Source organism: Oryctolagus cuniculus, chromosome 13, assembly GCF_964237555.1.
Source record: "Oryctolagus cuniculus chromosome 13, mOryCun1.1, whole genome shotgun sequence".
Taxonomy (NCBI): domain Eukaryota; kingdom Metazoa; phylum Chordata; class Mammalia; order Lagomorpha; family Leporidae; genus Oryctolagus; species Oryctolagus cuniculus.
The window spans coordinates 20,770,274-20,792,264 of record NC_091444.1 but is presented as its reverse complement, the minus strand read 5'-3'; the positions used below and the strand labels follow the sequence as shown (position 1 = coordinate 20,792,264).

Sequence of the window (21,991 nt, the reverse complement as noted above, 5' to 3'; positions counted from 1 at the left end):
CGCACTTGGTTGGCAGAGACTCAACTACCTGCGCCATCACCGCTGCTTCCCAGGGTGCAGGCCAGCAGGGAGCTGCGGTTGGGAGAGGGGCCAAGACCCAAACCCAGGCTCTCTGGAGTGGGTACAGGAGTCCCAAGGGGCATCTTAACTGCTGTGCCCAACTCACACCCGAACGAGATCATTTCCTTCTTCTTTTGTTTATTTTTTATGTATTTGAAAGGCAGAGTTGGCCGGCTCCGTGGCTCACTAGGCTAATCCTCCACCTTGCGGCGCCGGCACACCGGGTTCTAGTCCCGGTCAGGGCGCCGGTTCTGTCCTGGTTGCCCCTCTTCCAGGCCAGCTCTCTGCTGTGGCCAGGGAGTGCAGTGGAGGATGGCCCAAGTGCTTGGGCCCTGCACCCCATGGGAGACCAGGAGAAGCACCTGGCTCCTGCCTTTGGATCAGTGCGGTGTGCTGGCCGCAGCACGCCGGCCACGGTGGCCATTGGAGGGTGAACCAACGGTAAAGGAAGACCTTTTTCTCTCTCACTGTCCACTCTGCCTGTCAAAAAAAAAAAAAAAAAAAAAGGCAGAGTTATAGAGAGAGGAGGAAACCCCCAACCCCCCCCCCCCCCCCCCCCGCCAACACACACAGATGTTTCATCCGCTAGTTCATTCCCCAAATGGCTGCAACAGCTGGGGTAGGGCCATGCTGAAGCCACCAGGTCACCCATGTGGGTGAGGGGACCAAGCACTTGGGCCATCCTCTGCTGCTTTCCCAGGCACATTAGCAGGGAGCTGGATCAGAAGTGGAACAGCCGAGACTAGAACCAGTGCCCACATGGAATGCCAGTGCTTGGGCGGCAGCTTTACCCACTATGCCACAATGCCAGCTCCTCAGGGAAATAATTTCAAAGATTTTTTTAAAATTTATTTGAAAGAGTTACACAGAGAGAGAAGGAGAGGCATGGGGGGGGGGTCTTCCACCTGCTGGTTCACTCCCCAATTGGCCACAATGGCTGGAGCTGTGCCGATCCTAAGCCAGGAGCCAGGAGCTTCTTCTAGGTCTCCCACGTGGGTGCAGGGGCCCTGGGACTTGGGCCATCTTCCGTTGCTTTCCCAGGCGCATTAGCAGGGAGCTGGATCAGAAGTGGAGCAGCCGGGACTAGAACCAGTGTCCATATGGGATGCAGGCACTCGGGCGGCAGCTTTACCGGCTACACCACAGTGCTGGCCCCAGGGAGATCATTTCAGTGCAGGGTCTGTTTGGGGAAGTGATCTCCGTGTTCTCCCAGAGCACCTGGGGTAACAGGTCCCTCCCCGAGAGCTGCCCCCCGCTCCCCGCAGTATCACGCCCTCCACCCCATCCTGTTCTGTCCAGCACTGGTAATCCACACCGGCGCTTCAGTTTGTAGAAAATGAAATTAAAAGATATGCTGCTTGTTTCAGTGTAAAAAAATAGAAATCCATGCCTATGAGGGCTTGTGAGAAATGCATGTGTTGCAAAGACCACGCATGGGGTTCAAAAACCTTTTGCACGTTTACGCGCTTCTCTTGAATCCCATTTCCCCAGTGCTGCCTGAGGTGCCCTGGTACACTCGCGCAGGCCCGGGCTGGTTCTGCCGAGGTCCACAGGAAGCGTGGAATATACACAGCCAGTTCCCTCCCTCCCCTTCTCCCACGCTAGGCCTGGCTTCCACGGGGCCGCCCTAGTGGATCACAAGGGTCACGGGTTTGAGGCTGAGGCCTGGGAGGGGGACAGCCCCTGCCCCCCAGGCTCCTCGTGTGCCTCAGGGGCTCTCCGTAGCAGATGTAAACCCACACAGATTAAGGTGAAGCCGGGTGTGGAGTGACGGGAGTGGGTCACTCCCGAGTGGGTGCTCGGTCCCAAACTCCGGCGCCAGCTCTGGCGACTCTGCCTCAGCCTCTGACCTCCGCCCTGCCTTGTTCAGAGACACCCGCCTCCTTAGATTCCAGCAGCTCTGTGCTCCCTGGGTTCTTTTTTATTATTATTATTTTTTTATTTTTGACAGGCAGAGTGGACAGTGAGAGAGAGAGACAGAGAGAAAGGTCTTCCTTTGCCGTTGGTTCACCCTCCATTGGCCGCCGCGGCCGGCGCACCGCGCTGATCCGATGGCAGGAGCCAGGTACTTATCCTGGTCTCCCATGGGGTGCAGGGCCCAAGCACCTGGGCCATCCTCCACTGCACCCCCTGGCCACAGCAGAGAGCTGGCCTGGAAGAGGGGCAACCGGGACAGAACCGGCACCCCGACCGGGACTAGAACCTGGTGTGCCGGCGCCGCAAGGCGGAGGATTAGCCTAGTGAGCCGTTGCGCCGGCCTCCCTGGGTTCTTGGTTCTGCGCTGCTGACGGGTTCTTTCCCGGCTCACTGTCTTTGTCTTGGCCCTTAAGTGGCCCTGGGCCCGAGATCTCTCCCTCAGCCCCCTCTCTCACCTGCCAAATCTACAGGACAGTTCTAGGGATGATGGGCCAACTTGCTCCTACAAGGGGCCTGAAAAACTATGCAAAATGAAATGAAAGGATAAGGTTTTTTTTAATGCAAAAGCTTTCAGAATCTGCGTGTGGTTTTTATGAGGTTTTTGGGGGCCCTCCGTGCGGCTTCATAAACAACCTGCAGCGTTTAAACACATACAGCCCCCAATGAGCACCGCGCGATGTGGTTTTGTTAGGGTCGACTGCCCGAAAAACGTCACCAAGAGACATCTCTTATGCAAACAGCAAGGGGAAGCTTTATTGATTATCCAGCATGCTGGGGCTGTCTGATCATACATGAACAGAGCAGCCCCGAATAACCAAAGGTTAGGGTTTATAAAGGCAAAAACCACAAAACCGGGAAGGGGGGAATACACGGTTGCTATGCACGGTTGCTATACACAGTTGCTAAAATCAAAAGAGAGTACATAAAATCAAAAGAGTATATGGTTACTGGGGTCAACATAACCTAAAACCTAATTGAAATTAATATTTATCATAATCTTGACAATACCAGTTACAATATTACAATTAGCAATTAGGACTTGACATTAATGTAAGACACAGACAAATCACATCTTTATTATTAGCCCAGGTAACCCAGGTGCAACCTTTCTACTTTTAAGCTTGAGCAGTCATGCTAGGGGGTTTTTGTGCATTGCCAAGGGTGATGTAGTGCACTGCTATTGTCCGACTATTTGAGATCATAGTTTCAGACCAGAGTCTCACAGTGGGGGGTGCTTTCCCAGAATGCAGTCTCAAGTGCTCCAAAATGGAGTCCCTACTGCCAAGGTGCTACTCTGTCTTATTTTTTTACAGCTGTACCAGCAAGGTTTAAACCTGTAAGCTTAAGCTTAACTTTTTACACCTGCACATATACAATTTTAACTCTTCATTCCCCACTCCTTGTTGTGAGGATCTCTAATCTTAGAGATTTGTTTTTGTATCTTTTAATGTGACATATTGTTGTCTTATGACCATGTGTTTAACATTTTTAACTTGTTTCCGCACGAAGGTGATGAGTCTATTTAACACACAAGGTCCTATGGTTACAATTAGGAATAGAACAATTAAGGGTCCTGTTAGGGCTGACAGTAGAGTAGTAAGCCACGGGGACCGGCAGAACCATGACTCAAACCATCCCTGTTGAGTTTTCCTTTCCCGTTGCCATTTTTCCAGTCGTTTTTTTGAGTTTGGCCATGGAGTTTCTAACCACCCCGGTTCAGTCAGCATAAAAACAACATTTTTTCTTTAGGGCCACGCATAACCCACCCCCATGAAAATGAGATTTAACCCCCGCCTGTTCTGTAATACTGAAATGCAGATACTGGGCTGCATCTGGGAGATTGTGGAAGATTTGTCAGGCAGAAGGGGCGGGCATCTCCACCTGGCAGGTTATCAGGTAGAAGGGGGCAGGGCAGGATGCAAAGGCCAGGCTGCCCGTGAAACATTGTTAGGATGACTGAGATGTAGATGCATATGCTGGACACATTAGGCCTTTATGTCACACACACATAAGCTCATAACTGACTTTCTGCCTAATATTTTCCCCTCAAGAGGTAATACCCAAAATTCTTCTTTGGGATTATGGATGGAGTTCTGTTTTCTGTAACTTCTTCGAAGCTGGCATGTGGGCGTCGAGGGGGATTTGGGTATTTCCTCTTGCTACCTGTCTTATGGTGTGCAACAGTGGCCTTGGAAAGACTGTACTGCTCGGTCCAGAGGGCTGCTCAGGTAGTCCAGTGGAATGGGCTGGAAGTCTTGCCTGATGACCATTTGGAGTTAGCAGCTTTTAGTCTGTTAGAGACAAAACAAATAAGGGCATTAAAAACACACGGTGTAAAGAGAAGCATCTATAGTCTCAGTACAGGAGTGGAGGGGACCACTTTCCCCTGGAACTGGCAGGGAGGGCTTTTTAAGTTTAATACTATTGGATAGACTTTTAAGGCCTGGCAGGGTGTGTGAGGCCCAGACCTATCCATGGGGTGCTGTTAAGAAAATTGTTAAGAGATGCAAATCTCCTTTAAGGGAGGCACCCTGTTGACTCGCATTACATGGCTGGACTAGGAGAGTTAAATAGGAGGCTGATAGAAATAGGCAACTTACATTTTACTGACCCTAAGCCATCCCCAGTAGCAGTGGCTGGAGCTGGAAGCTGGGCAGAGGCTGGGCAGAGCCAAAGGCTTTTTGGCTCAGGGCCACAGGGTCTGCGGTTCTGAACCAGGAGTCCTTCGACACCCAGGGCAGTTCCGTGTCCAGTGGCTGTGCTCTTGGCAGGGCCGACAGAAGGCATTTGCTGTTATGACAGCTGCTTGCCCAACGCCCTGGCTCCTTATATCAGCAACAGGTGCACAGGTTTGGGGTGCACTGGCCTTGCTGGGTCTCCTTGACGGCAGATCACGGTGTAAAGCAGCCATTGATTGGCCTGTTGCCCATCCATACATTGCTCCTGCTGCTAGCTTGCTCCTCATTCCACTGGTCTCTAATAAAGTGGACCATGGAGGCAGCCTCTATGATGCCAGTCAAGGGGGGTGCCCAACCCAACCCTGATTTTTGGAGATTTTTTAATATTAGGGTGAGCTAGAAAAATTATGGTCATGGGCAAATTCTGACACTTAGTATTTTCCTGCCCATGAGGAGAACTATGACCCTTTAGGTAAGATCAACTGTGGTGACCTGCTTGCATACTTTGAGGTCCTCAGTTTAACTTTTTATCTATTTTTTTTAGTTTGGTTTAAAAGGGGAGTTCTGCCCATTTAACGCGTACACTGAAAAATTGATCTAGTAGTTTAACCCCCCCCCCTTTTTTTTTTATGTTGTTTGGGGCCCTATACTATGGCCAGGCATTATTACAGAAAAGGTCAGTCATCCCTTAAATAAGGTCTGGGGATCAAACCGTACGTCACAGTGGAGAGTCCTGCAGAACAGTAGTAACTTCCCTTCTGGAAGAGAAAAGAGGAGAAGTGAGGCAGCAAGTTGGGTCTCTAGCCTGACTTTCTGGGCTTTTAGATTTAACTGGCAGTTTAACCAGTGTATACTGTGTAGCCTGACTTAGAGGAGAAATTGTGGCAGAGGTCTCTGCCATCCTTTGGCTTCCGGGTATTTACCGTGTAGCCTGTAGACACGAGAGCTTTCTTGGGTTTCTGGAACCCAGTTTTCTAGCATCTGCCACATAACCATAACTTAACAGAGACAGTAGAGTACACAATGGATTAACATGAATTTTATGTCTCTTGTTGTCGAATAAACCAGAAATAATAAAAAAAACCTGTATATAAGAGTTTACATAATTTAGGATTATTTAACAGAGTCAAAAAAAAAAGAGCTTACAGGACCTAACTCTAGAAATGGCAGAGTAACCGAATAAGCAGACACTGTTAAAACAGACGTTACAGTTTTTGCAGAAACAGATTTTAAGATTTATGATTTAGACCATTTTTAGATATTTACTAACATTAGTACACTTTTTTTTTTTTTTTTTAAACCCCATTGTTATAACAGAAGATTAGACTTTAACTTTAGGTCAGTGTAATTTTGGCATTAGCACTTAACTCTGTAAACAATATTTTAAAATTGTAAACATTTTAAAACTTTTTATGACTTGTTTACACCTTTTGAAACTTTATACCCGTAGTTTCTTTTACATAGCCTTGAATTGTCATGTATGGACAACCTATGAGAATACATGTTAACAAACTCAAACAGTTTTTTTTTTTTTTATCAAATTTGAGATGTTAAAAGTATATATATTTTCCCAAGTTTTACTTAGCACTGATGCCTAGATGTCTTAAGACACTGAGTTATTAATGAATACCACACCATTATCTGAAATAGAAGTTAAAATTACATTTTTATGTTTTTAAGTAATATGAGGATAACACCTCCTGGACAGCAAACACTAGTGTATGTTTACAACTTTGAAAAGATCTTCCTCATTAAGAGAAACAAGTTTAAAGCATATCAAAGACATGTAAAACTGAGCAAGCAAGCCACTGAGCAAACCGAAGGGTGTTTGCATTACCTCAATTTTCTGAACCAATCTGCATTGGCTTACTTTAGTTAACAACATAAAGGCTTGTATACACAGAATTTACTCTTATTTTTATAAGACCACTTTAGCTGGAAAGCAAAAACATAAATACAGTATAGGTCTGACACCATTTATAACATTTTAATATATTTTATATAATTTGAATTGACCCAAGCAGCTGTTACTTTAACAAATTTAGAGTCTCATTCTTTGAGAGTTCCAGGGATCCGACTGGAAGCCCAAAGTTGGAAGACTCGGTTTAGAATTTAAGCTGTCAGAGAGTCAAACCATTTAGCCAAAATTAGTACATTTCTGATCAGTTGGGTAATTACTTAGACATTAAAAACAGATAAACAATGTAAACAAACTTTGCGCTGTAGTTTTTCCAATCAAGACTCATAATGGCAATAGAAAAACGCGAAACCTTCAAGACAGGTGAACGCTCTCAGATGAGTCAGGGACAGCAGCACAGAAAAGAGCTGATTATCAGCATATGAACCCATTGTTTAGGTTTTTATTAGCTGCAAAGAGAATAACCCATCAGCTTGGAAAGGGTTAATGGCTTAAGGTTCTGGCTCCCTTAGGTAAGGTCAGCAGTGGTATTGAATTGGAAATTCCTCCAGGAGAGGAAAAAGAAGCAGCCCTGGGGTGGGGGCTCTGCCTAGAGATATTTGGAGTGCAGAGAAAGGCTGTGGTCCCCCATTTACAGGGAAGACTGCACACACCGGGGCCTGGCAGGACTAGCCGTGGGGTGTTGGGAACCTTCTATAATTTAACCAAAGCCAGATTAATTAGGACTACTGCAGACACTCAATTACAACAGATAGTTAACTTTAGCTCTTTTCCAGATTTAGTCCTCAGGCAATCAAAGCTTAGCAACAGTAATAGTTTACAAAAAACTTTTAAGACGCACCAGAGCTACCATAAGCTGCAAAGACGGAAAACTTTTTACCCGGTTGGAAAGGGTTAACAGGTAACAGGTAACAGCTTTTCCCCAGGTGGAGAGAATTTCCCTCTCCCTTTCTCCTCGCCAGTGGTATAGGAATGGAGATGAGGAGAGCAAAAGAGTGGGGGAGGGAGCCCCCCCCCCCCCCCCCCCCGGGAGGAGGAGGAAGGCAGAAAGCAATGAAGCTCCTCATGTCTGGGGGCTGAGTGGGGTTTGAAATCTCCTATCACTCAAGGTTACCCACTACCTAGTTGTCTGAGTTTACCTGGAGGGCCAATATTAGCCTCGACCGAAGCTAAGCCCTGCTCGCGTAGCAGTAGGCAGCGTGACCAGGCGTCCCTCCGAGAGAGAGACCTGGTCCTCGGGTCGCAGTCCGGCCGCCGGGAAGCCAAAGCGAGCTCAGGGGGTCTCCAGGCTCTCAGCCAACTGCCCTTCCTAATTTCCCTCCCGTTCCTTACAATCCCTCTGGAGTTTCGGCCGTAGCTAAGCCGTGGCCGGGGGGACTCCGCGTTCTCGGAGAGCTGTGGGGTGCCGGGCACTCAACGGTCACTTCCACAGATCCGGTCCCGCTTGAGGGAAGGAATACTGACCTCCGATGTCTTCTCAAAATCCCGGTCTGAGTGCCCTTGACGGCCAGGCAAGAGAACGGCCTCTTTCACTTGGCGAATGAGTGGTAAATGGAGAGCCCTCCGGGGGGCCAATCCACTCCGAGAGCTGGCCATTCAGAGGCACAGAAAGACTGTCACTTTACCTTCTTGACTGACAAAGAGAGGTTATGTGCCCGGTCGCTTACCTACTACCAATGATTCAAAGTTAGAGACAAAGGTGTAGACACAGTCTGGCCCATGTTAGCAGACAACACAATGTACACGAACAGACAAACAGTGTAGAGAATCAGCACACAACAACCACACAAAGTGTCCGTAGAGGAACTGAGATAAACTACTGGTCACGACGATGCTGGCAATACAAACACAGACTCTGGAACCGCCTCAGAGCCCTGTGCCCATGCCGGTAATACAAATGCAAGCTCCGGAACCACTTCAGAACCTACAAATGCAGACTCCAGAACCACTTCAGAGTCACGCGACCATGCTGGCAATACAAATGCAGATTCCAAATCTACCAAACGGGAGCCATCACAGCACCCCATACAATGCTAAATGACAAGAGAATACAATCAACAAACAACAAGACAACCAACAAAGCACCTTACAACTACAAAAGACTAATAATAAGAAGGCCTTACCGGCCACCCCGTCTGTGCTGGGAATGCAGACTCCACGCCTGCCCCGTCGGAAGTATCTGGGCGTCCCCAGCCTTCCTTTGTCCTCCTGAGGCGTCCCTCAGGGCCGTAGCCTGTGGCCCCCGGGCACGTCTGCCGGCCACAGCCAGGAAGGGCTCACGCCCTGTCCCAGCAGCTACTACACCAGCACAGTTCCCAAAACCCTAGAGCGCTCACAAACTACCAAAATCCAGAATGAAGAGACACAAACCACAAATAAGCCGGCCGACAACACAAATAGGCGCCTGCACTTACCCCGAGAGATATCTGTTGGAGACGTCCGCAGGCAGCAGTCAGATCTCGCTGGGGCCTCCAAATGTTAGGGTCGACTGCCCGAAAAACGTCACCAAGAGACATCTCTTATGCAAACAGCAAGGGGAAGCTTTATTGATTATCCAGCATGCTGGGGCTGTCTGATCATACATGAACAGAGCAGCCCCGAATAACCAAAGGTTAGGGTTTATAAAGGCAAAAACCACAAAACCGGGAAGGGGGGAATACACGGTTGCTATGCACGGTTGCTATACACAGTTGCTAAAATCAAAAGAGAGTACATAAAATCAAAAGAGTATATGGTTACTGGGGTCAACATAACCTAAAACCTAATTGAAATTAATATTTATCATAATCTTGACAATACCAGTTACAATATTACAATTAGCAATTAGGACTTGACATTAATGTAAGACACAGACAAATCACATCTTTATTATTAGCCCAGGTAACCCAGGTGCAACCTTTCTACTTTTAAGCTTGAGCAGTCATGCTAGGGGGTTTTTGTGCATTGCCAAGGGTGATGTAGTGCACTGCTATTGTCCGACTATTTGAGATCATAGTTTCAGACCAGAGTCTCACAGTGGGGGGTGCTTTCCCAGAATGCAGTCTCAAGTGCTCCAAAATGGAGTCCCTACTGCCAAGGTGCTACTCTGTCTTATTTTTTTACAGCTGTACCAGCAAGGTTTAAACCTGTAAGCTTAAGCTTAACTTTTTACACCTGCACATATACAATTTTAACTCTTCAGTTTCACTTCCCATGAACATAATTCAAGTCTGATGAAGCAATTCAGATAGCATGTCACACTCTGCAAAAAGATTTTACAAGTTCTTCCCAATGGCTCATTAAAGGAATCCTGCCCATTCAGGAAGCCCTTTTGTGTGGTCCCTGCAAAGAGTTCGCGGAGAAAAAGGCAACCTGAGCACGCTTAAAACGCTTCAGGTGGGGCCAGAACCCTTCAGCCACGGCTTCCGTCAACCTGAAAGAAAACCGCATCAATATTTTGAATTGGCGCTGGCGTTAAGCGGGAAGTTTGTGATGGCGTAAACTCTTTGGAACTGAAGGGTTTATTTAGGCCATTTTGATTCTCAGAAGGGCCTTGAGACATCTGCTCAACTTTAAATCCAGAAGTAAATATAAACAGGCATTTCCATTTCCATGTGAAAGTGTGTTTATTGAGACACTTGTCTAACACCATAGACTTTAATTACTTAAGCGCAGTGGTCTGTACCCGTCCTGTCAGCGCCTGGAAAGGAAGGAGTTGCCTGCCTTTGTGTTCTCTTCTCATCTGAGCAGGAAGACACGCAGAACGGAGGCTGCTTTGAGCACTGGACTGTGTCCTCCGGAGCGCTGCCTGTGCGTCCTCACTGGGTCACGAAGGCCGCTCAGAAGCCAGGGGAATTTTTTTGTTTTAAGATTTGTTTATTTGAAAGGCAGAGTTACAGAGAGAGAGAGAGAGAGAGAGAGAGAGAGAGAGAGAGAGGCAGAGAGCGATCAGTCGTCCATCTTCCATCTGCTGGTTAAAGCCAGGAGCCTGCAACTCCATTTGGGCCCCTCACGTGGATGGCCGGGACCCAAGCGCTTGGGCCGTCTTCCACTGCTTTCCCAGGTGCGTTAGCAGGAGGCTGCATCGGAAGTGGACTTGGACCGCCACCCACATAGCATGCCAGAGTCTCCAGAGGCGCTTCACCCGCTGGGCCGATCTGAAGCTAGGAGCCTAGAACTTCCTCCAGGTCTCCCACGTGGGTGCAGGGGCCCAAGGACCCGGGCCATCCTCCGCTGCTTTCCCAGGCCATAGCAGAGAGCTGGTCTGGAAGTGGAACACCTGGGATTTGAAACGGTGCTCATATGGATGCAGGCACTGCAGGTGGCAGCTTTACCCTCTATGCCACAGTGCCGGCCCTTAATTAAAAATCTTGGGAGAGAGAGAGAAAGAGAGGGAGGGAGAGAAGGAGGGAGGGAGGGAGGGAGGGAGGGAGAGAGGAGACAATAGGATTTGTGGCTGGCAGCAGGCAGAGTAATTCACAATAACAGGTTGCACCAAGTGGGCTTTGGGAGGGGGCAGCCATGTAATTGCCATCCCAGCCAGGATACCTGTGAGAATGAAAGGGGGCACTAGGCAGAAGGGGTGCTGGGACAGTGGCAGGAAACTGGCACTGTCCTGGGTAAGTGGGGGCACTGGCGTCCCAGGGTAGGGAGCAGTGCCAAGAGCTGCATGTTTGTATGAGCGCACCTTGTCTTCGGGGGGCCCTGGCCCTTGCGGGTGTGGGGGAGTGCTTCCAAGCCCCCTGCCCCACCTGGGGGTTACCGCACTCCCTGCAGGCACCACATGCCCATTCCTGCCCAGGATCGCAGCCCTTCTGCTCTGCCAGCCTGGACGCTCCCTGTACACTGGGCTGGGATTTCTCCGAATGCCTGCAGTTAGTCTGGGTTAGGCATCTGCCTTTGTAGCCACCTCCACCGCATCCTGCCGAGGAGCTTTTACTCTGGGTTGTAAGATGTCGGTGGTGAAGACCCGTGGCTTCGACTGCTCTGTGTTTAACTCAGTGCCCGGCATCTGGGGAGGAGGCAGCTCCTCAGCTCCCCGCAGCCACACCGAGGAGCCTTCTCCTCCACTGAGGTTGATGGTCTCTGTCCCTGCACCATGCCCTGTGTCTCTTAGACACGCCTTGACAGACAGCGCTTAGGTCATCGTGAACTGACGCCCATCGAGAGAAGGGCTGTGACACAAGCGTCCACCCCAGGAGTCAACAACTTTTTATTAAATGTAGGATGTAGGAAGATAATCAGTGCAGAAGGAGGCATCACTTCCATCTGGAAGCAAGGAGTACAGGTACCAAACACGGGCCCCAGAGCCTGCCCACCTGGGCTGCAGTCTTAGCTCTGCTAACACAGACCCCACCTCCCTCTGTCTTCGTCCACCCATCCCTAACCGAGGGTGACAATGGCCACACCTCACAGGACGATGCAAAGATCGAGTTCAACCACACAATGCAGAATAGCAATGGGGATGGCACATTGGTGCTGTTTGTGCACAGTTAAGAACTGTTACTATCATTAACACACTTTCTATATAAAAAGCGTGACACTTGGGCCTGCGTTGTGGCATAGCAGGTTAAGTCACCGCCTGCAATGCCGGAATCCCATATGGGAGCTGGCTCCAGTCCCGGCTGCTCCATTTCTAGTCCAGCTCCCTGCTAATGCCCCTGGGATGGCACCTGGGCCCCTGCACCCACAGGGGAGACCTGGAAGAAGCTCCCGGCTCTTAGCTTTGGCCTGGCCCAGCCCTGGCCATTGCAGCCATTTGGGGAGTGAACCAGCAGATGGAAGATATTTCTCTCTCTCTCTGTAACTATGCCTTTCAAATAAATAAATATTTTTTTAAAAAGTGTGATGTTTAATCATCCGTAATACAAAGCAACATGAAAAATAACACGGGAGTGGAATCCTTGCGACTGAATGCCTTAGTGCTGTAGCATGGGACGCGTCAGACTCCTGCAGACATATTTATACAAGCCAGTATGTGGATATTCCCCGTCCTCCTCGCCCTTGACAGTTAGCGAGTGCAGGCTGATTATGATCTGTCTCTGCCCACAGGCTGTTCCTCACATTAACCAAGGCTTCAACTCCGCAGACACCAGCTGTGTGTCCAGCAGCTCCCTCCTGGGCCGCCGCTGTCGGCCCGAGTTAGCGTCAGGTGCCGCGGGTTGAGAGGCTCAGTCCCACAAGACTGCCTCCCGCCATCGAAGAGGCTCACGTTCGGGGTCTCCCATGCTTCTGTTCGAACAGCTATAAATCAGGGTTCCCACGACCCCCTCTCTGGGTCTGAGAATTTACCAGAACAGCTCCCACTTCAGGAGGTATCGAGAAGCCAGCATCCAGGCCCTCAGCGAACGCATTCCTGTTGGCGTCAGTACGTCCAGGCCTTGCTGTGGACAGGGCTGGATGTCTCTGCGTCCTGGTGCGCACTGCATTTGTGTAGATTAGGGAGTCGTGCACCGCGTAGTGCTTTTGACCGTGGATGGCATAGGTGCTGGCGGCCCCACAAGATAGCATCGCCAGGCGATGTCTCAGTTTGTGTAGGTGCACTCTGTGACGTCTACACAACAAAATCACCCAACGGCGCATTTCTTACAATATACACACGGCTGCCTAGGTAATGAGAACTCATGAGTTCACACCGCTCTAAATTAGAATCCAATACTCCCCTCATGAATCGGTTCTCGGACAGTGAGTCCTTTGTCCTCGATGTATTTACTTTGTGCTTCATTGGCGAGTTTTCTCGTGTAGCCAGTGTCGTGGTCACAGTAGCCACCTCCTTCTTTGCATAGCCACTGTCACTGCTTCCTTGACCACGGACCGACTGCCAGGACTCCCTGTGGCCCCCCCCCTCCTGTCCTCTTCCTTGGCCACAGGGCACATGACAGCCGCATGCTGCTCCCACGCTGACCGCTCCAGGCCTTCAGCCACCAGGCACCTGCTAGTTTCACAGCCTTCCACCTTGCAGGACTCCAGCTCCGTGTGTGGTAGGCCCTGCCCTGCACACGAAGGCCTTAGCAGAGCTGATACGAACAGCTCTGCAACAGTTTCTTCTCGTGGAAAACACCCTTCTTCCCTGTAGGAGTTGAACCTCTGGTTGGGGCAAAGTGAAGAGCAAATTGCATACTCAGTAACTGCTTAATAAGCCCTTTATTCTTACCTTTGACACACGCTAATGGGAGCTAAATGCCATCTTTACAAGGAATGTCATTCCACAGGCTTCCTGTGAAAACACTGACCGCCCAGCAGACATGCTCTGGGGGTGCTTAATGAGCAATGTGTCTCGTCTTGCTGATTACACGTTGATTTCTCTGTGCCATAGAACCCAGGTTTTGAAAGACCAGAGGAGCAAGAGGACAATTGTGATTGTAATAATTTCAAGGTGACAGTCAAGGTAAGCTTACTTATTTTCCTGTAACTGAATTATGAGCAGGGGTGGTCTCCTTTTGCAAGAAAAATATGAATTTGTTTAAAAAACGCTCAGTTTTCCTTTCTTTTTCATCGAAACTGTAGCCATCTGCCTTGAGCTAAGCTGTTTGCTTTATGGACAGAGATGTTTGTCTCCATTCCAGGGAGCAGGGCCCTGCTGCACCTCCCGCATGGGCACCGGTGAGCTTATTTCAATCCCTCTGTACTCATCAAGATTCCGTGGGCACCACGCAGTGTTCACACCCAGGCGTGGCTTACTGTGGGTAATTATTCTTCATGCACATTCCTGTCTGAAGGGCTTCTTGGAGAAGGTGCCATAGTTCACCTGACAGACCAGGAAACAGGCAGGACGGAGGACTGGCCTGGGACCACATAGAGTGTTAGAACAAAAGCTGGAAATAGAGTTTCAGGCCCTTAATTTCCACTTTGTTGCCCTTTCCCATACATCAAGTGACCAAGAGGGGGCCCGGAACGGGGCACCTAGGTGGTGAAATAGCACCCCCCAGTGTTCCTCCTTGGTATTGCAGAAAGAGCCAACAGAGCGATGGGAGGACTTTGTGATGATAGCTTTATGATGACTGTATGTAAGACTCACAAAAGCCACAATTCAGAAGTAAGCAGAGTTGGAAGGGGACTGATATATATGAAGCCGGGTAGCTGGAATTTGTCCAAGTGGAGAGAGAAACAAATTTGAATCTGATAACCTCTTCGCCAGTTTGTTATAACTCATGCATCTGAAAAGGGATAAAGAATTACAGAGAGTAGTTGGAGTCCCACCTGAGAGATTAAAAAGTGAATCATAAAAGAATCATTGCCAAATTGGTTGAAGACCCCAAAATATCCCTCTAGGATCATATGTCCCCTTCCTCTTTCTTTTCCCCAGGGTGACCACTCCCCTGAATTTTCTCTTTTCGCTGGTTCTCTTTTCTTTACGGTATCTGCAGATTCTAGACTTCATGATTGGATTTTGTTTAAATGGCATCGTAGTGTAAGCTTCCTTCTCAGCTTCCCTTTCTTGTTCAGCCCTATGTGGTGGGCGTCATCCAATACTGTGGCTCTGCGCCACTCCTCATCACTTGTATACAGAGTTAGTGCAGAAATGTGTTTCTTCATTATCTACTTCTTGAGCGTTTGCATGGTTTCCAAGTTTTCCTGGCATAAATCGTGCTGTTAGGAACTTTGTGGTGCTTGATCCAGAGTGTCCAGGAGCAACTGTTTTCCTCACTGTATGAATGTGCATGGAGGGCACTGAGGAATTGGAGGCTGCACACCCCTCACGCCCGCCACAAACCAGCTGCGCCATTTTCAATTCTATCGTGAATATATCTGGAGCTCCATTGTTCTAAGCCCTCTTCCCGATTTAGGATTGCCAGATGTATCTTTCTATCAACATGGCAGATATAAGATGGCATTTATGACCATAATTTCTATTTCTCTTATTATTAATAAGACTGAGCATCTCTTCTCAATTTATTGGCCTATTGTGTTTTTCCTCTGTGAAATGCCTGTTCGTGCCTTTTGCCCATTTTTATTAGATTACCTTCCTCTCATTAATGTATAGGCATTCTTTATATATTGTGTATACCAATCCTTTGTAGTATATGTCTTCTAGTAGTTTGGGCTTATCTTTTCACTCTCTTCTTGGGCCTCTTTTAAATGTGCTTATTTCCTGTAGTTTTTATTTTGAAATCATTTCAAACTTCCAGAAGCTTTCCAACAAATACGCTTTTATGCATGAACTTTAGATTCACTAGGTGTTGACATTTTCCCACATTTGTTTTATAATTTTATCTATCTCTTTTCCTGAACTATTTATTTATTTATTTATTTTTATTTTTTATTTTTTGACAGGCAGAGTGGACAGTGAGAGAGAGAGAGACAGAGAGAAAGGTCTTCCTTTGCCGTTGGTTCACCCTCCAATGGCCGCCGCGGCCAGCGTGATGCGGCCGGCGCACCGCGCTGATCCGATGGCAGGAGCCAGGAGCCAGGTGCTTTTCCTGGTCTCCCATGGGGTGCAGGGCCCAAGCACCTGGGCCATCCTCCACTGCACTCCCGGGCCACAGCAGAGGGCTGGCCTGGAAGAGGGGCAACCGGGACAGAATCCGGTGCCCCGACCAGGACTAGAACCCGGTGTGCCGGCGCCGCTAGGCGGAGGATTAGCCTAGTAAGCCACGGCGCCGGCCTTCCTGAACTATTTAAGATTAAATTTCAGACATCATGATCCTTTACCTTCTCTCAAAAATTTCAGTGTGTGTTTCCTTAGAATAAAGACATAAAGAAATTCACTTACCAGGCCCAGCACTGTAGGGTAGCAGGCCAAGCCATTGCCTGTGATGCTGGCATCCCATATGAGAATCAGTTCAAGTCCTGGCTACTTTACTCCCAGTCTGGCTCCCTGCTAATGCACCTGGGAAAGCAGTACAAGGTGGCCTGAATACTTGGGCCCCTGCACCCACGTGGGAGATATGGTGGAGTTCCAGGCTCCTGGTTTTGGCCTGGCCATTGCGGCCATTTGGAAAGTGAACCAATGGATGCTCGCTCTCTCTCTCTCTTTCTCTCCATCTCCATCCCCTTCCCTTTCTTTGTAACTTTGCCTTTCAAATAAATAAATAAACCTTTAAAAAAAATAAGCTCACTTACATAATCCCAATACAATAGTAAGAACCGGGAATATTAAAAACTGAATGAAATTCACATCATGTAAAAGGAACTTTTCAAAATGCTGTGATAAGACCATTTCTATCTTAGTTCCAAAACGTCCAATCACCTCACAATGAAACCCAGCACCCATGCCGAAGGTGTCTCCCTCGGACTCCCCTCCGCCCTGCCCCCACCACAACTGCCGATCTACCTCTTGATCCACTGGCTTCACCTTCTGGAAATTTCATATAAAAAGAATCATACAACAGGTAACATTTTTCATCTGGTTTCTTTTACTTTAGCACAAAGTGATTGAGGTCCCTCCACGCTGTCACATGTATTTGTGACAGTATTTCAGTATTTTGTTCCTTTTTATGGCCGAATGAGACCCCATTGTACATATAAACCACCATTTGTTTATTCATCCGTCCGCTGATGAACTCTAGGTTGCTTCCGCCTTTTGGCATGAGAGTAGTGTTACTATGAGCACTCGTATTCAGCTGTTGAGTCCCTGACCTCAAGTCTTCCGGACACACAGCTTCGAGAGGGATTGTTGGTCACACGGCAATTCTATGGTTCACTTCTTGAGGAGCCGCCAAATGGGTTTCCACAGCAGCTGCACCATTTAGCACTCCTGCTAGCAGGGCCTGAGGGTCCGCCTTCTCCACCTCCTTGCCCATAACCTTCAGGGCCAGGCCAGGAATTCAGTGTAAGCGTCCCACCTGGGTAGAAAGGACTAAGCCACCAGGACTCAAACCCAGGCACTCCAGATCCCCCACCGGCTCTTTTCCTAGTGGCCACCCCCTGGTGTGAAGCAGTGGCTCCCTGTGGCTTTGTACCTGTTTCCCCCGTGACTGACGATCCTGTGCACGGTCTCCTGGCTGTCTGTGCACCTGCACATTCTTTGCCCGTTTTGGGGCTGCATTGTTTGTCTTTTCTGCTGAGTTGTAGAGTGCTTCATTTGTTCTGGGTTACAGATCCTGGTATGATATGTGGTCTGCCAGCTTTCCCCCATTCTGCACACTGTCTTTTTACTTTCTTTTCCTTTTTTTTAAAGGTTTATTTTATTTATTTGAAAGAGAGTTACAGAGAGAGGTAGAGACAGAGAGAGAGAGAGAGAGAAAGAGAGAGAGAGAGAGAGAGAGAGAGAGAGAATCTTCCATCCGCTGGTTCACTCCCTAAGTGGCCGCAACAGCCAGAGCTGAGCCAATCCGAAGCCAAGAGCCAGGAGCCTCTTCCAGCCTCCCAAGCTGGTACAGGGGCCCAAGCACTTGGGCCACCCTCCGCTGCCTTCCCAGGCCACAGCAGAGAGCTGGATCTGAAGTGGAGCAGCCAGGACTCATTCTGGCACCCATATGGGATGCCGGCACTGCAGGTGGAGGCTTAGCCTTCCACAGCACAGCGCTGGCCCCTCAGATCCACTTTTCAGCCCCATCCCATTCTTCTCTACCTTGGACGCCAGGTCTTTCACTGCAGTCTCATGACTCCTGCGACTGCTCATTCCGTGTTGCTGTCTGTGTCCCGTCTGTGGTCAGCCCGGGTGACCGACGTCGCTGTATCTTCACATTCATGATTGCTTTCCTCTGTGTGCTCTGCCCTGCTCTGAGCCCTGCTGGAGAGCTTGTTTGCAAGCCCTTGGTTGTGGTTGTTTTGTGCTAACATTTATACAGGTTCAACTTTATAGCTTCTGCTTCTCTGCAGAGAGTTCCTATTTTCCATTTGTTTCAAACATGTCCATATTGCTCATCGAGGCATTTGATGATGAGTGCTTTAAACTCCTGTGAGATAATCCAACATTCGTGCCATGGTGTTGGTGTCTCTTATCCGTCTTTCCTCGCTCAAGTTATAAACCCTAAATGTTGTTTTTTAAAATGCATTTTTAAAGATTTATTTTATTTATACAAAATGCAGAGTTACAAAGAGATAGACCTTCCTTCCATCTGCTGGTTCATTCCCCAAGTGGCTGCAATGACCGGGGCTGGACCAGGCCAAAGCCAGAAGCCAGGAATTCCATTGGGGTCCCCCACGTAGGTGCAGGGGCCCAAGCACCTGGGCCATCTTCTGCGGCTTTCCCAAGTGCATTAGCAGGGAGCTGGACAGGAAGTGGAGCAGCCAGGAGTAGAACCCGTGTCCACATGGGATGCCGGCGTCCTCAGCGGCAACTTAACCCCTATGCCACAGCAGTGGCCCCTGAATGCTGGTAAACCCTCCATCTCAGCACCCCTGCTGCTATGCCTTGCTGGGAGACAGAGGTTGGGGGGAGCAGTGGCGCTTTGTAGTCAGCTGGGTAGAAGCCCAAGTTCCCCAGTGGGAACGCCAGGTGTATGTGTGAGCTGCTAGAAGGGGCTCCCCGGCGGCCTCCGGGGACAGGAGGGCCCCATACCTGGGAATGGGAGTGCAGGTTCCGGGCTGGCTGGGGGGGAGGTGAGCTGCTGGCTGGAGTAGAGCTGTTGGTGTCCAGAGACTTCCATCTTACTAGGCTGCCCCTCTCCTTGTCCCCTGTTTCCCAGGGTGGGCGTTAGGGGTTGCATCCGTTGGAGTTCCCAGGTTGTCAGCTCCTCCAGCACTAGGCTGGGATAAGTTAAGGAAAGAGGACATCCAGGAAGCTTCCCATCTTCTTGTGCCTCGGGTCCCGAGGTCCCCGGCCCCTCTTGCCCCTGTTCAGAGCCTTCTTATTGCTGTTGAGTGTATTACAACACCCAGAGGCAGGCATTCAGTCCACCAATTAGGACAACCACACACCATATTGGAGGACCTGGTTTCAAGTCCTGGCTGCTGCCCTTGACCCTGGCTTCCTGCTCCTGCTGAGCCTGGGAGGCAGCAGTGTGGGCTCCAGTGTTCCTGCCCCTTACCCTACCCACGGCACGACTCCCACCCCAGCAGCAGACGTCTGGGGAGAGAACCAGGGGAAGGGAGTATCCTCTCTCTCCCTGCCCCACACCCGCCTCTCAAATGGAAATACTTAAGTATGCTGTGTGGGGTTTGGGGTGCCGGGAGAAGTGCGTGTGCCCCGAGTAGTCCCAGCTCCGTTTGAGCAGTGACCCTGTCTCTTCCAATCTGGTTGTCGTATGTCAAGTCCCACATTTACCGTGCTTCAAGGAGTTCGCAGAAAGATGGAATTAAGCGGTTTATTTTAGCGCACAAATTTTTGAACTCTGTGCATCGTTTTCACATAATAGGCATTTTCCAGGCATTTTTGAGAACCCCGCACCCTTGGGCATATTTAAATGGGTATTTTAACTTCTTTAAGGTCGTGGAAGTTTTCCTTAGTGTCCTTTAATGAGGCTTATCATTTTCTCAATAAAGGCCATGCTTATCTTCTGTCAGCTTTATCACTGGGTAGGCTGTTAATTTCGGTTGCTAATGGAAGTAATGTCTTTTAAATTTATATTTTAAATGGGTTGTGCTGATTTATAAAAATGAGGTTGGCTTTTGTGTATTGATATGATAACAATGAACTCTTGGCAATTATAATAATTTTTCTCCAGATCCCTCTGTAGCCCGGTTTTTATGCCTTTTGTTGCTTTTTGTTTTGCTGTGCTGGCTAAGACCTCTTTACAGCCAGATTGGGCACAAGTGATAATTGTGGGTGTTTTTTCCGACATCCTGATTTTAAAGGGAGTATTTTAAGGTTTTACCTTTGAGTGGGACTTTTGGTGTGGGTTTTGAAAGCCGCCTTTTCTCAAGTGGAGGAGGTTCCTATCCTATTTTAATCTTCCTTTTATTAGTGTGATGAGGTTGTTCAATTAATTCCAAAGCATTACTTAGCTTAAGAAAACACAGTATTTAAGATGAAGCTTCATACCAACAGTGAAATAAGAGTCCAGTCTTATTGTAAGATCTTTCATGAATGTCCTTGTTTTCAGTCAAAAAGGGGATTTGGGGCTGACTCCATTTTAGTGAGCTCCAAGTAAAAAGTGCTTTTCCTGCCTATAGACAGCTCAGTGTGTTGTCTGCAAAGATCTCGGATTTTACAAGGTTTTCAAAAAACCTTGCGTTAATGAATTAGAGTGATTGGAAAATGTCTCAGGCCCTGGGGGGTCTCTGCCTTCCGACTCCCTGTGTGCAGTAACTGGAAGTCACGCAAGACTGAGAGGAGGTCGCGTGGGGGCTCCCTAGACCCCCACCCCCGTGGGAGTCACTCACAGAACGTCGGCCAGCTCCAAAAAACACCAGCATTCTTCCAAAAGTTCAGGAGAAGTGGACTGAAAACATAAGTTCATTTCGGTGCCAAACACGTGTGAAACCCGTGTGACGAGGCGGCTTCCAGAAGTTCACGGGAATGTGTGGAGTTCAAAGTTTTCTGCACCAAGATGAATTTATACATATATTTAAGTTTATTTCGTTATTTTTACTTCAAAGGCAGAGAGAGACAGAGAGGGAGAGAGAGATAGGATCTTTCATCCCTTGGTTCACTCCCCAAATGCCTGCCACAACCAGGGCTGGGCCAGGCCAAAGCCAGGAGCCCAGAAGTTCTTCTGGGTCTCCTACCCGGGTGGCAGGGACCTACGTCCGTGAGCCTACACTGCTGCCTTCCAGGGTGTGCATTAGCAAGAAGCTGGGTCGGAAGCGGAGTGGGGACTTGAACCCCAGACTCTGCTGTGGGACGCAGGCGGCATCCTAACTGCTGCCCCAGTGCCTGCCCCATTTTCCACGTACTTATTGAAGTATCTCCGTGTATTTCCTGAAGACACACAAACAAACTGCACTTCTCTAGGGACAGTTAGTAATGGCTTCAGACAAGGTAGATCATTTTTCAAAAACCAAGTGCAATTTTTGATGCGTAATGATTTAATGAGAATACAAAATGACGTTGGCTCCTTCTGGCTGTGGGTACTGGTCCAGTGTTCCATAGTTAACTATAAAATGGCACAGTGTGACATAATACCCCCACACGACCCACTGGCGGATTCAATATGGGAAACACAAATAGGCCAGAATTCGCCCAAAGTTGTCCACCATTGAAAGACCACCTCACCCGGAACGTTTAAGAATAGCACGAATGGATACCGAGGTTGCTTCCCCAGGAAAGCCGGGACTTGGCAATTTGTTGCGTGGAGGAAGCCGTTTTCAGAATATGCTGTGACACTTGCAGCCCAGAGCGCCGGGGCCTCGTCGGTGTGGCTGCGCTGTCCACTGTGCGGCCTGGGGCACACAGTCAGCCCCATGAGCTTTATTTCCTCATCCGCAAGCCGTGGCCCTGACAGTGGCCTCCTAGCATTGTCAGGGAGTCAGTGAGTGCGCAAGATACGAGGCTGGCGCAGGTGGTGCTCCCCCCAGTTTTTATGTATTTGATGGGCAGAGGGAGACAGAGAGGGAATTTCTGTTCATTTGTCAAATGTGTGCAATAGCTAGGAATGTCACTCTCTCACTCTGT

General features: G+C 48.9%; 1 protein-coding gene and 1 long non-coding RNA gene across 7 annotated transcripts in view; one reads left to right on the top strand and one right to left on the bottom strand.

Annotated features, from left to right (window-relative positions):
* LEMD1 (LEM domain containing 1) overlaps window positions 1-21,991 on the top strand; it is a 49,955-nt gene that overhangs the window by 17,907 nt on the left and 10,057 nt on the right. For 4 of the 6 annotated variants that reach the window (XM_070055183.1, XM_051821231.2, XM_008268514.4 and 1 more), the window contains exon 5: window positions 13,868-13,939. The exons of the other annotated variants lie outside the window; for them this stretch is intronic. In XM_070055183.1, the coding sequence (XP_069911284.1) occupies window positions 13,868-13,939 (72 nt within the window). The remainder of the gene's footprint in view (window positions 1-13,867; window positions 13,940-21,991) is intronic. 6 annotated transcript variants of the gene reach the window in all.
* Window positions 2,706-9,888, bottom strand: LOC138844929 (uncharacterized). Its single transcript, XR_011381381.1, has 2 exons — window positions 5,373-9,888; window positions 2,706-4,268 (listed from the first exon to the last, which is right to left on the bottom strand). It is a non-coding gene; the product is annotated as an uncharacterized lncRNA (long non-coding RNA).